General features: G+C 45.6%; 1 protein-coding gene across 6 annotated transcripts in view; it reads right to left on the reverse strand.

The window, feature by feature from the left end:
- Window positions 1-7,452, reverse strand: part of Unc13b (unc-13 homolog B) — a 210,966-nt gene extending 203,514 nt beyond the window's left edge. For 3 of the 6 annotated variants that reach the window (XM_041667766.1, XM_041667764.1, XM_041667763.1), the window contains exon 1: window positions 7,022-7,448. In XM_041667766.1, the coding sequence (XP_041523700.1) occupies window positions 7,022-7,043 (22 nt within the window). In that variant the 5' untranslated portion in view covers window positions 7,044-7,448. Of the gene's footprint in view, window positions 1-7,021 lie in introns of all 6 variants that reach the window. The other 3 variants (XM_041667768.1, XM_041667767.1, XM_041667760.1) reach the window with 2 other exon arrangements.
- Window positions 7,453-12,153: the final 4,701 nt, after the last annotated feature.

A 12,153-nucleotide genomic window follows, 5' to 3' on the forward strand; every position in this document is an offset into this window, starting at 1 on the left:
TATCCCCATCTTGATCTTGACCCCTTTGCTCATATTATTGCTCCTCTCTCTCTTCAGCCCAGTGCTAGCTGTGGATCTCTGCATCTGCTTCCATCAGTTGTTAGATAAAGTTTCTATGATAACAGTTAAGGTAGTCATCCATCTGACTATGCACACCTTTAATCCCAGCACTCAGGAGGCAGAGGCAGGTGGATCTAAGTGAGTCCAAGGCCAGCCTGGTCTACAGAGCAAGTTTCAGCACTGGCTCCAAAACTACACAGAAAAATCTGTCTCAGCGCTGGAGAGATGGCTCAGAGGGTAAGAGCATTGCCTGCTCTTCCAAAGGCCCTGAGTTCAATTCCCGGCAACCACATGGTGGCTCACAACCGTCTGTAATGAGGTCTGGTGCCCTCTTCTGGCCTGCAGGCATTCACACAGAAAGAATATTGTATACATAATAAATAAATAAAAATATTTTAAAAAAAAAAACCTGTCTCAAAAAAAAATGAAAAAAAAAAAACCCCAACCAAACAAAAATCCACAGTCAATAAGACAAAATGGCAGTCAACTTAACGGGAAAAGATCTTCACCAACCCCACACAGAACAGAAGTCTTTATATAGATATTTTATATATAACTTAAGAATACCAAAATACCAAATAATCTAATTAAAAACTGAGAATTCTCAAGACTTTTTTTTTTTAAAGGATCTCACTCAGTAGGCCAAGCCAGCCTTGAACTCATGGTGATCCTCCTGCCATAACTCCAGCATATTGGGGTTATAGGTATGTGCCACTACTAACAATCCAAAACTATTTTCTTCTTCTTTTTGAAACAAGTTCTTGTGTACACAGGGTTGGCCTTTGAATTACTGATCCTCCTATGTTCACCCACTAAATGCTACGACTATAGATGTGTGTCACCACACCCAATGTAACAAATGAAAGGTGGTCGCTTATGGAATAAATCGGGATCAGGATCCATAGTTCAATTATTTGAATTACAAAGAAATACAAAAGGCCCAATTCTCAAAATGCTTACATTAAAGTTAGTGATGCATACCAAGAGAATACCAAGAGAAGCTAAAGAGTCTTTAGTTTACTGAGGTTGCTCTTATATTGAACTGACTACAATGGAAACAAAATAGTATCATTATTCTGAGTATACTTGTACCAAAACATATTAAAGATATATATAGTTTGTTTTGTTTTTTGAGACAGGGTATCTCTACATATTCCAGAGTCCTAGAACTCACTACGTAGACCAGGCTGACCTTGAACTCACAGAGATCTGCCTGGCTCTGCATGGGATTAAGGACGTGTACCACCAAGACCAGCCAATAAGTTTTGTTATATTTTAGCAAATGTTTAGAGAAAATCAAAGTTGCCAGGTGGTAGTGGCGCACACCTTTAATCCCAGCACTTGGGAGGCAGAAGCAGGCGGATCTCTGTGAATTTGAGGCCAGTCTAGTCTACAAGAGCTAGTTCCAGGACAGGCTCCAAAGCTACAGAGAAATCCTGTCTTGAAAGAGAGAGAGAGAGAACCAAAGTGAAATCCATAACACAATGATTTCACCAAGCATTGGTGGCGCACATCTTTAATCTCAACACTCAGGAGGCAGAGGCTGATGGATCTCTGTGAGTTCGAGGCCAGTCTGGTTTACAGCATGAGTTCAAGGCCAGCCTGATCTATAAGAGCTAGTTCCAGGACGGCTAGAGCTGTTGTACAGAGAAACCCTGTCTTGAAAAACCAACAAATAAATAAATAAATAACATAATGGGTTTTTTGAGAATAAAAATAAATAACATGGTTTTGTTTTTGTGTGTGGGGTTTTGTTTTGGTTTTTTTTTTTTGGTGGGAGGGGAGACAGGGTTTCTCTGGGTGGCCCTGGCTATCCTGGAACTCACTTTGTAGAATGAGCTGGCCTTGAACTCAGAGATCCACCTGACTCTGCTTCCCCAACGTTGGAATTAAATGTGTCTAGCACATTACCTGGCAACATAATGGTTTCTTAAAAACTCAAATAAACAGGGGAGTAGGGAGAGGATAAGGGGAGCAGGGAGGAGAACATGAGGAATAGGGAAAGTTGAGTTGGGTGAAAGACACAGAGGGAGAGCAAAGAAAGAGTTACCTTGAAAGAGGGAGTCATTATGGGGTTAGGTATAAACCTGGTGCTAGGAAAATTCCCAGGAGTGCACAAGGAAAACCCCAGCTAAGCTAGCAATAGTAGAGAGGGTATCTAAACTGGCCTTACTCTGTAGTCAGATTGATGACTACCTTAATAGTCATCACAGAACCTTCATCCAGTAACTGATGGAGGCAAATGCAGAGATCCACAGCTAAGCACTGGGCCAAACTCTCCTGGAGTCCAGTTTTAGAGATGAAGAAGCGATATTATCAGCAAAGGGACCAAGATCAAGATGGGGAAACCCACAGAAACCGCTGACCCAAGCAAGTGAGAGCTCACTGACTCTGGACTTATGGGGGGAAACAAGCATAAGACTGAACTAGCCCTCCAACAGTTGTGTGACTTGGGCAGTTTGTGGAGCCATTAGGACACTCCTCCAACTGCTTCACTTACTGCTTACAATATACAGTAGCTCTCATAAGTAGGCTATCATATTTCTTTCTTTAAAAAAAACCTTAACTGTCAACATTCTTCTTTTGGGGTTTGTGTTCATTTTTGTGGTGTTAGGGATCAAATCCAGGGGCTGGACCTGTGAGGCAGCTCAACCTCAGCTATAACCCCAGCCCTTAACATAAAGGTCTCAAGAATTTATTTATATTTGGTCTTTTGACAAAAGCTCTCACAGAACTTTTAGGCTAGTCATGAACTCCTGATCTTTCTAGCTCTACTTCTCAAATGCTAAGATAAAGAAATTAGCCACCACCTGACAAAATCCTATAATTTAAACCACTAACCCATTTATCTTGGTTCTATTCTTTTATTGACAAAGTGATCTAGAAAACCTTTTAAACTATTTTCTATCTGTTATTATGAAACTTTCCATCTTAAATCTACTCAGAATTAAACTTTCTGTGTTATTCAAACGGCTTCTACACTGTTTATTAGTCTAACCAATCTCCTCTTCAATAACAATAACTCCCTCAATCTGGTTTTTCATTGTGCCTCTTACAAGGGGTAAGACAATTCCTGTTTGATCCAACCAATGCTGTCTCTCTGTTCAGGTCACCTTAAGTGTAATAATACAAGACCAATGCCAGAGTACACGATTCACATCCAAATTAGTGCTGCTGCCCAGACCACAAGTTCTCTAAGGTTTAAAGGAGAAAAAGGTCAATGGGGACTGAGGAAGTTTTCAACAGAGGCAGGCTTTAAACTGTGAAAGGAAGTATTTTAGATAAGTAGGAGATATCAGTCTTTTAGAGGGTACCAGCACAGAACAAAGCAGATGCAGGAATGAACAAAGTTAGTGTTAAGAGCAAAGGGCTGGTAAAAGTGTCATCTCTGGAGAGATGCTGCAGTAATTAAGAGCACACACTGTAGCTCTTGTAGAGGACCTGAATTCAGTTGCCTGCACCCATACAGGGGTGTCTCACTCTCCTGCAACTCAAGCTCCAGCATCCAACTGTCACTCTGGACTCTGGGGACACCTGTATCTACAGATGGACATATCCCCATACAGACATACGTGTATGCACATAATTTAAAATAAATTCTTAAAAAGAACACATATATGAAAAAGGAGAGCTAGGGCCAGCCAGGGACTTAGTAGGCAAAGGCACTTGCTGCCAAGACTAATAACCAGACTTCCATCTCCAGACCCACATGGTGGGAGGAAAGAACTGACTCCAGCTAGTTGTCATTTGACCTCCACAAAAGGCATGAACCTACAAATATGCACACTCTAAATAAACACTTTTTAGGGACTGAGGAGATAGCTCATCAGTTAAGAGCACTAGCTACTCTTCCAAAGGACAAGGATTCGATTATAGGACCCACATACTGACTTACTGCCATCTGTAACACCAGTTCCATGGGGATCCAAGGCCTCTTCTGGTCTCACACAGCATCCGGCACACATGCGGTACACAAACACACATGCAGGCAAAAAATTCATACACATACCAATATAATAAAAATTAAAAGATAAAGAAGCATATGAGAGAGAACACAGGAATCAAGATACTGAGAGCCTTTAACCTGTGGGAAATGAGGCATGATTGAAGGGTCAAAGCCAATTTGGCTAGCACTTAGAAGGTAGAGGTACTGTCTCAAATAAATTAATAAAGGCAAAGGCAAAACAATAAAAAAAAACTCAATTTACCAATTTATATATTGCTAACTACAGTTTGAATTTAAATACATAAAAGAGTTTCTTTTCTTTAATCCCAGCACTCGGGAGGCAGAGGCAGGAGGATCTCTGTGAGTTCGAGACCAGCCTGGTCTACAGAGCTAGTTCCAGGACAGGCTCCAAAGCCACAGAGAAACCCTGTCTCGAAAATCCAAAAAAAAAAAAAAAAGAAAAGAAAAGAGTTTCTTTTTTTCTTCCTCTCTTTTTTTTTCTCTCTTGGAGACAGGGTTCTTCTGTGTAACTGTCCTGAAACTTGCTTTGAAAACCAGGGGGCCTCAAACTCAGAGGTCCAATTACCTCAGCCTTCCAATTAAAGGCATGAGCCACCATGCCAGTCTGAAAAGTTTTTAACCCAATTCTACTTCAAGATGAATTGAAATTGAATTGTTAAAAAGTATCACTAGATAGTATGCTCTCAGGCAATAAGTAACATTCCTCCTCCCAGTGAGGGGTGCTGGGTGGGCATAGGTCTATAATCCCAGCATTTGTTTGTGGAGTTGTTTTGGTTTTGTTTGCTTATTTTAGAGAGAAGGTCTCACTAAGTAGTCACAGTAGGCAGGGAATTCATTATGTAGACCAGGCTGGCCTGAAACTCAGAGACCTGCCTGTTTCTGCCTCCAAAATTCTGGAATTAAATGTGTGTGTGTGTGTGTGTGTGTGTGTGTGTGTGTGTGTGTGTGTGTGTGATGAGGTATAGCAAATCCCAGTACTTAGAAGACTAAGGCAGGAGGATCACCACCAGTCACCACCAGTTCAAACCCAGCCAGGGCTACATAATGAGTTATGTAGGCTATTGTGGACTACAAAATGAAACATTATCTCAAAAAATTTTAAAAAAGGCAACAAAAATACAAATTCCAGCTGACAGAATATAATGCAAGGAATGTCACTGTATAAAATTTAGTTTTTGTCAGGTGTAATAGCTCACACCAACAACTGAAAAACTCTGAAGACCAAGGCCAGCCTAGGCTACGAAGTAAGACTCTGCCCTACCCACTTCCCCTCTCAAAAAGCAGAGGGGCTAAGGGTCTAGATCCATGGTTAAGTGCATGCATAACGTGCCAAGGGCACAAGTTCAAACCCCAGCAAACAAGCAGGAAGCAAACCAGGCACGGTAGTGCAAACCTCTAATCCAAGAAAGTGGGACGTAGGAGGGCTGACTCTAGAGTAAAGCTGGAGAAGGGGCAGAGGGGACAGAGACCGTGAGACTAGATAGCTGACTGTCCAGACAAACAAGAACCGCAGCAGTTTCTCTACTTATTTAAATTCGGATAGATAATATGTGGTTTTAAAATGCCCCTGCCTACAGAGTCTTTCATAAGGTCTAGCTCTGTATGGTGAGGCAGCAGGGAATTAATAAACTGTCCAAGAAGCATTCCCAAACCCAACCTCTCCCAAATCCTGCCACACGGCAGCAGGGATCTAAAGGAATAAATAGATTCCCAGCTGCTGCGGGAAAATGCCTCCCTAAAACCAAAGCAAAATTCTCATTAATGAAAAATCAACCACTAAAGAAGAAAAACGGTATCCCTCATAATCCCCGGAAGTAACCAAATCCTATTTGGGGTTAGCGCAGCTTTACTAGACAGTGGAAGAGAACAACCCAAAGCGGCCCCATTTGCCAGCAGCTGGGGAAAGCCCTGTAATCAGAGGGCTCACAAACAACAATGCTTCTAATCTGGATGGCCAAAAGCAACATGAACTCTTGGCTGTCCGGTAAAAAGCGACAGGAAAAGGCTCTGGGGAGGCCTTAGCGGGTAAATACGCTCTGGCAATCAAGCCACTTTAGCACACCGTTTTGTCAAATTCAATCAGCCATCCAAACCCTACTTTTTCTGACCTGATAATCTCTCTAAAATCACGGTTCTTGCATTCATTCAAAACATCTACGGAGTCTGGCTCTCGGAATACTACAAAAACCAGCCACGAATAGACTCCACTCACACAGATCTACGTCCAACCAGGACACTGTACCTCATACGACTGAAACTCCAAAGCTTCCTGTAATCCCAGGAGATGAGGCGCTTAGATCACAATGAGTTCAAAACCAGCCTGGGCTACATAACAAGACTGTTACCAACAAAAATCACACACAAACACACATCCCTTCCTGGGTGCATCAAGTGCCCTCAGAGAAAGGAACAGAAGCTCAACTACAATAAACCATATCTCCATGCTTTGCTCCCAAAGCAGAGAGGGCAGCATATTCTTCCTCAGAGCGTTATGCGAAAATAATCTCAGCCTAGACAAGGGAAGGAGCCAGGGAGGAGCCAGACAAGAGTAAGATGCAAATCAAGAAATAAACTAAAGGGACGTAACAGCTGTACCACTAACACGGCCAGAGCGATACAAGAGAAGCCGCTTCCAGCCCAGTACTTTCACAGAGCAGGGGGAAGAAGGCGAGGCTGCCGGCTCCGGACAGGCTGGCGGTCCCCTAACGAAGCCACTCTCTTCAGACCCCGTCCACTGTTTACAGAACCCGGCAAGGTAACCAACACTGTCACCGGCTGTCAGAATGAAGAGCAGCAGTCCACAGCAGAAGGGAGGTCACGGTGGAGGGGGAACTCGCCGAATGTTTACCCGGGACGAGGAACGCATCCCCCTCCGGGGCACCCACCACCCCGGGACGCACGAGGAGTGAAGTTCGGGAGAGGCGGTGCCCGGACGCTCCGAGAAGCGCGTGGGGCAGGCGCGGGAGATTCGGGTCCAGCCGGCCGCGCACTCACCACGCACGCAGAGCAGCGACATGGCCGAGGCGCGGACCAGCCTCCGCCACACCTCAGCCGCTCGCCGCGCCGGGCCGCTCCCTCTTTTCTCTCAGCAGGTGCCGCGCCGCCTCGGGCTGTCCGCCTCGCAGGGCGGGCCGCTACTCATGGTGCCCGTCGCCGGACGCGTTCCCCGCTCCCTCGGAGCCGCCCGGGTTCTCACGGTCGGAGTGAGCAGAGGAAAGGACTGAGGCTCCGCCGGCCAACTGAGGACTGGGCGCGGCCCCGAGGCGCCATAGCTGCGAAGCGGGAGCGACCAGAGCTCCCTCCCGTCACTCAGGCTGGGTTCCGTGCGAGGGCCTGGGCGGGGCCAAGCCTCAGGGCCACGCCCCCAACCAATCCGCTCGCGCCCAGTCTACCGACCCCGCCCCTTCAGGAGCGCGTCGACTACGAGGTCCGCTTCATTTTCCTAATCTGTGAGATTGAAAGCAGCTCCGCCCACTGAAAGGGCTTTTAAAGCAAGGGTGGGCGGAACTAACCCTTATCTGTGAGCGGCGGGAATTGAAACCATTTGCTCCTTTCGCGCTTGTGAGTTTTTCGCACAAAAAACAGATTCTTTTAATTGAAGACTTTGCAATGGATTTCCTTAATGAGGCTAGACCTTACAACCGAAGAGGTACTTGCCATAGTAATTACACAGGTTGCATTTGGAGGCTGAGAATTAGGATTTCAAGGCTAAATGGTAAATCTGAGGGCAGCCTGTGCTGCACGAAACCACGAAACCCAGTATGAGAAAGAAAGAGAGAGAGAGAGACTGATTTTCTTAATGGTAAAATTACAAATCTGGGGAAGATTTGGAGCAAGCTAACTCGGCACCCTAGTCAAGAGATCTCAAAAACAGTTACCCATGGTCGGAGTATTTAGCTATTTTTCTAGAGCAAGCAAGGAACTGAAAAGGGAGTTTAAACTGGGCACGGTGGTACATACCTTTAATCCCAGCACTCAGGAGGCAGAGGTAGATGAATCTGAGAGTTCGAGTTCAGCCTGGTCTACAAAGCAAGTTCTAGGACAACCGGGCTGTTACACAGAAAACCCTCTCTCAAAAACATACACACACACACACACACACACACAAAGGAGTTGAACTTTCGAATTGTAGTATTGAGTGTAGACAGAACAGAGCTGTTATTGATTCTGGAGAATGCAGAGGCCAGCCAATGAGAGCCTGGTAATCCCTTTGCCCCTGGAAATAATAGAGCAGTAAGGAGCACACAATTAAGAGCTAAGTAGATTCAGTCAGGGTATTCTCTATTGGTATGTAATAATCCCAGGATTTAGCAACCTAAAACAACACTGGTTATCTCAAAGTTTCTGCAAGTCGAGAATTTTGGCACAAATTAACTGGGCCCTCCAGTTCAGGGCTTCTCAGAAACTTTGATGTGCCGGGTTGGCTGCAGTATCTCTGCTCTGAGCTCTCTCCCATGATTGTTGGCAGAACTCAGTTCCTCCAGGGCTTGGAGTAACAGCCTCAGCTCCTTAGGAACTAGGGGCAAGCCTCAGTACCTTGACATGTGGGCCTGGTCAACATGGCTTTACCAAAGTATGTAAGCTGAGGCCAAGCATGATATCAGATGCCTGTAATCTCAGCACTTGGGAGATAGAGGCAGCAGGCTCAGTAAAAGTTTTTTATTTTTTATTTATTTATTTTTATTTTTTTTATTTTGTTTATTTATTTTGGTGTTTTTGAGACAGGATTTCTCCGTGTAGTTTTAGAGCGTGTCCTGGAACTCACTCTGTATGTAAACCAGGCTGGCCTCAAACTCACAGAGATCCACCTGCCCCTGCCTCCCGAGTGCTGGAATTAAAGGTGTGCACCACCACCACCCGGCTCAGGCTCAGGAATTTAAGGCAATTCTTGGCTACACAGTTTGTTCAGTGCAATCCTGAACTACATGGGACCCTATCTAAAAAACAAATAGAAAAAGAGCAAGGGGCAGGAGAAATGACTCAGGAGTTCAAAGCTTTTGCTGTGCTTGCAGAGGACCTACCTTTGGTTGCCAGCAGCCACATGGCAGTTCACAACTGTCTGCAACTCCAGTTTCAGGGGATCTGATCACCTTTTCTTGGCCTCCACCCGCATCAGGCATGCACATGGTACACATACATACATGCAGGTAAACATTCATACACATGAAATAAAAATAATTTTAAAAATAATAAAACAGTGCCGGGCAGTGGTGGCGCACGCCTTTAATCCCAGCACTTGGGAGGCAGAGGCAGGCGGATCTCTGTGAGTTCGAGACCAGCCTTGTCTACAGAGCTAGTTCCAGGACAGGCTCCAAAGCCACAGAGAAACCCTGTCTCGAAAAACCAATAATAATAATAATAATAGTAATAATAATAATAAAACAGGGCTGGAGAGATAGCTCAACAATTAAGAGCACTAGCTACTCTTCTAGAGAACCCAAGTTCAATTCCCAGCACCCACATAGCAGCTCACAGCTGTCTATAACTTCTGTTCCAGGGGATCTGATGCCCTCATACAGACATACCTGCAGGCAAAACACCAATGTACACAAAATAAAAATATATAAAAAATAAAAACTAATAATAATAAAACAAAAAATGGAAGCTGAGGCATGGAACTGAGAAAGCAATAGTCTCCTGAAAAAATAAGTCATAATCTTGCAATTCCAATTATAAGAGTGACAACACCTCATGTTTTAAAGATTTATTTAATTTTAGTAAAACAATTTTTTATTGATTCTTTGGGAATTTCACATCATGCACCCCAATCCCACTCATTTCCCAGTCCCTCCATATCTACCCCTCACCCTTACAGTGTCCACACACACAAAAAAGAGAAAAAGTATTAATTTAAAAAAAACAACAACAAACCACTTGGTTCCTCTGTCTTTCCTGCCTCTCCACCACCTCTTGGTTCACTCTCCATCATTAGGAGCTGTGGTGTGTCGCCCAGGAAACCCCCCTGTCCAATCAGCTTCCCTTGCAAATGGTCACTGCAATGAGTTGTGGGTCCAGTTCAAAGCCTCTGGCTTCTGGTACGTCATCAATACTGGACCCTCACTGAAACTCCTCTCGGGCATCCTGCTACCCCCTCAAGTCAAGAGATCCTGTAGCTCTGATTCCACAGGATGGCTCCCTTCCAGCACTGTAGCAGGTCATAGATGGAGTAGATGTTGGGGTAGACCAACTCCAGGCACTGGGTGTGTTATGGGCTTGGGTGGTAGCTGAGTTGGTCAGTCTGGGCCTCTGCAGGGACCAGCTCCCTCAGGCAAGAGGTAGAGACAGCACTCTTGTGTACTCACCATCAGGGACAGCTCTCCTGTGAACGTGCTGAGGGGCAGGGGTCAAGGGGCAAGCTCTCCTGTGTGCCAGAGAGAGGCAAGGCTAGACCTCCCATGATCAGCAAAAGGCAGGGCCAGCTCAACATGGCCCTCAGATTTCAACACATGTAGTTTGCATGGCCACAGGCCATGAACACCAATACTGACCCTAGCTGCAACAGGACTATGGACCCAAACATAGCCCTTGGCAGCAGCTCAGGCCAGATACCATTGTGATCCTGGATAGTAGCAAAGGCTACTCAGATCTGCATGGCCCCATTGGTGGCAAAGTCCTCGAACATCAACATGGCTACAGGTGGCAACCCAGGACCCGGGCATCCATGTGGTCTTTGGTAGCAACACAGGCCACGGACATCAACACAGACCCCAGCCGGGGTAAGATCAGAGGCCCAGATATAGACAGAGCCAAATGTCACCATGGCCCTGGGTGACAGTACAGTCCACTCAGATCAGCATAGCAAGGTGGCAGCCTGGCTCTCTGCTGTAGGACAATGGTCTTGTACCCTGTAAAGATTTGTCACTTGTACTGGTTTAATAAAATGCCAGTAGCCAGGCAGGAAGTATAGGTGGAGTGACCAAAACAGGAGAATTCTGGGAAAAGGAAAGGCTCAGTCTGCAGTTGTCACCTAGATGCAAAGGAAGCAAGATGAGAATGCATCACTGATAAAAAGTACCAAACCGTGTGGCTAACACAGACAAGAATTATGGGTTAATTTAAGATGTAAGAGTTAATAAGAAGCCTGAGCTAATAGGCCTATCAGTTTATAATGTAGACCTCTGTGTGTTTCTTTGGGACTGAACAGCTGCAGGACCAGGCAGGACAGAAATCTCGGTCAACAGGTCTCAGACACCAACATGCAGCAGATGGAGGCCCAGACCCTGGGGGATCTGCAGGATCTTCAGTGGTAATAGGAGCCACAGACATCCATGCAGACCCTGGCTGCTCTAGGGCCACCAATCCAGACATGGCCCTTGGCATCAGCCTTGGCTAGACGTCACCATGACCCCAGGTGGCAGCACAGACCACCCACTCAGCCTCTTCCCCACTGCCTCCTTGTTCAGTCCTGCCACTCCACAGCACATGACCTGCTCAGCTTCTCTTTCCCGTCTCTCCACCATACAGTTGCTCATTGTAAAGGTGCCCACCTGGCACCTTGAAGTGCAGGACTGGCCTGTGAGTGTCTTCCACCTGCCCAGGCCGAGCAGAACCCAGCAGGTCAATTTATTTCATTTTTAATTATGTGTGTGTGCAAGTGCCCTCAGAGGCCAAAGGAATCTACATCTCTCAAGCTGGAGTTACAGACAACTGTGTGTCACCCAACTTGGATGCAGAGAGCCAAACCTGGTCCTCTGCGAGAGCAGTACATAACTGCTGAGCCATCCATTTCTCCAGCACCTTTCTTTTTTCATGTGTTCTATTTATTAAAAGTGACTCACAGGATTGGCAAGATGGCTCAGTGGATAGAGGTGCTTGCTACCAATACTAATGACCAGTGTGACCCCTGGGGCCCACAATGTGGAATGAGAGAACTGTTTCCCACTACTGGTATAGGAGGTCCTTTTGTCCATGTGTTATTTTCATTGGCTAATGAATAAAGAAACTGCCTTGGCCTAGTTGATAGGGCAGAACTTAGGTGGGGAAGACAACTAAATGCTGGGAAGAAGAAAGGTGGAGGAGGAGAGAGACACACCATGGAACCGCCAGAGACAGATGTGCTAAATCTTTTCCAGTAAGCCACTGCCACGTGGTGATACACAGATTAATAGAAATGGGTTAGCAGGGTG

Source organism: Microtus oregoni, unplaced genomic scaffold (genome assembly GCF_018167655.1).
Source record: "Microtus oregoni isolate MIOR12 unplaced genomic scaffold, Mior012 000017F_ref0000208, whole genome shotgun sequence".
NCBI classification, from domain to species: domain Eukaryota; kingdom Metazoa; phylum Chordata; class Mammalia; order Rodentia; family Cricetidae; genus Microtus; species Microtus oregoni.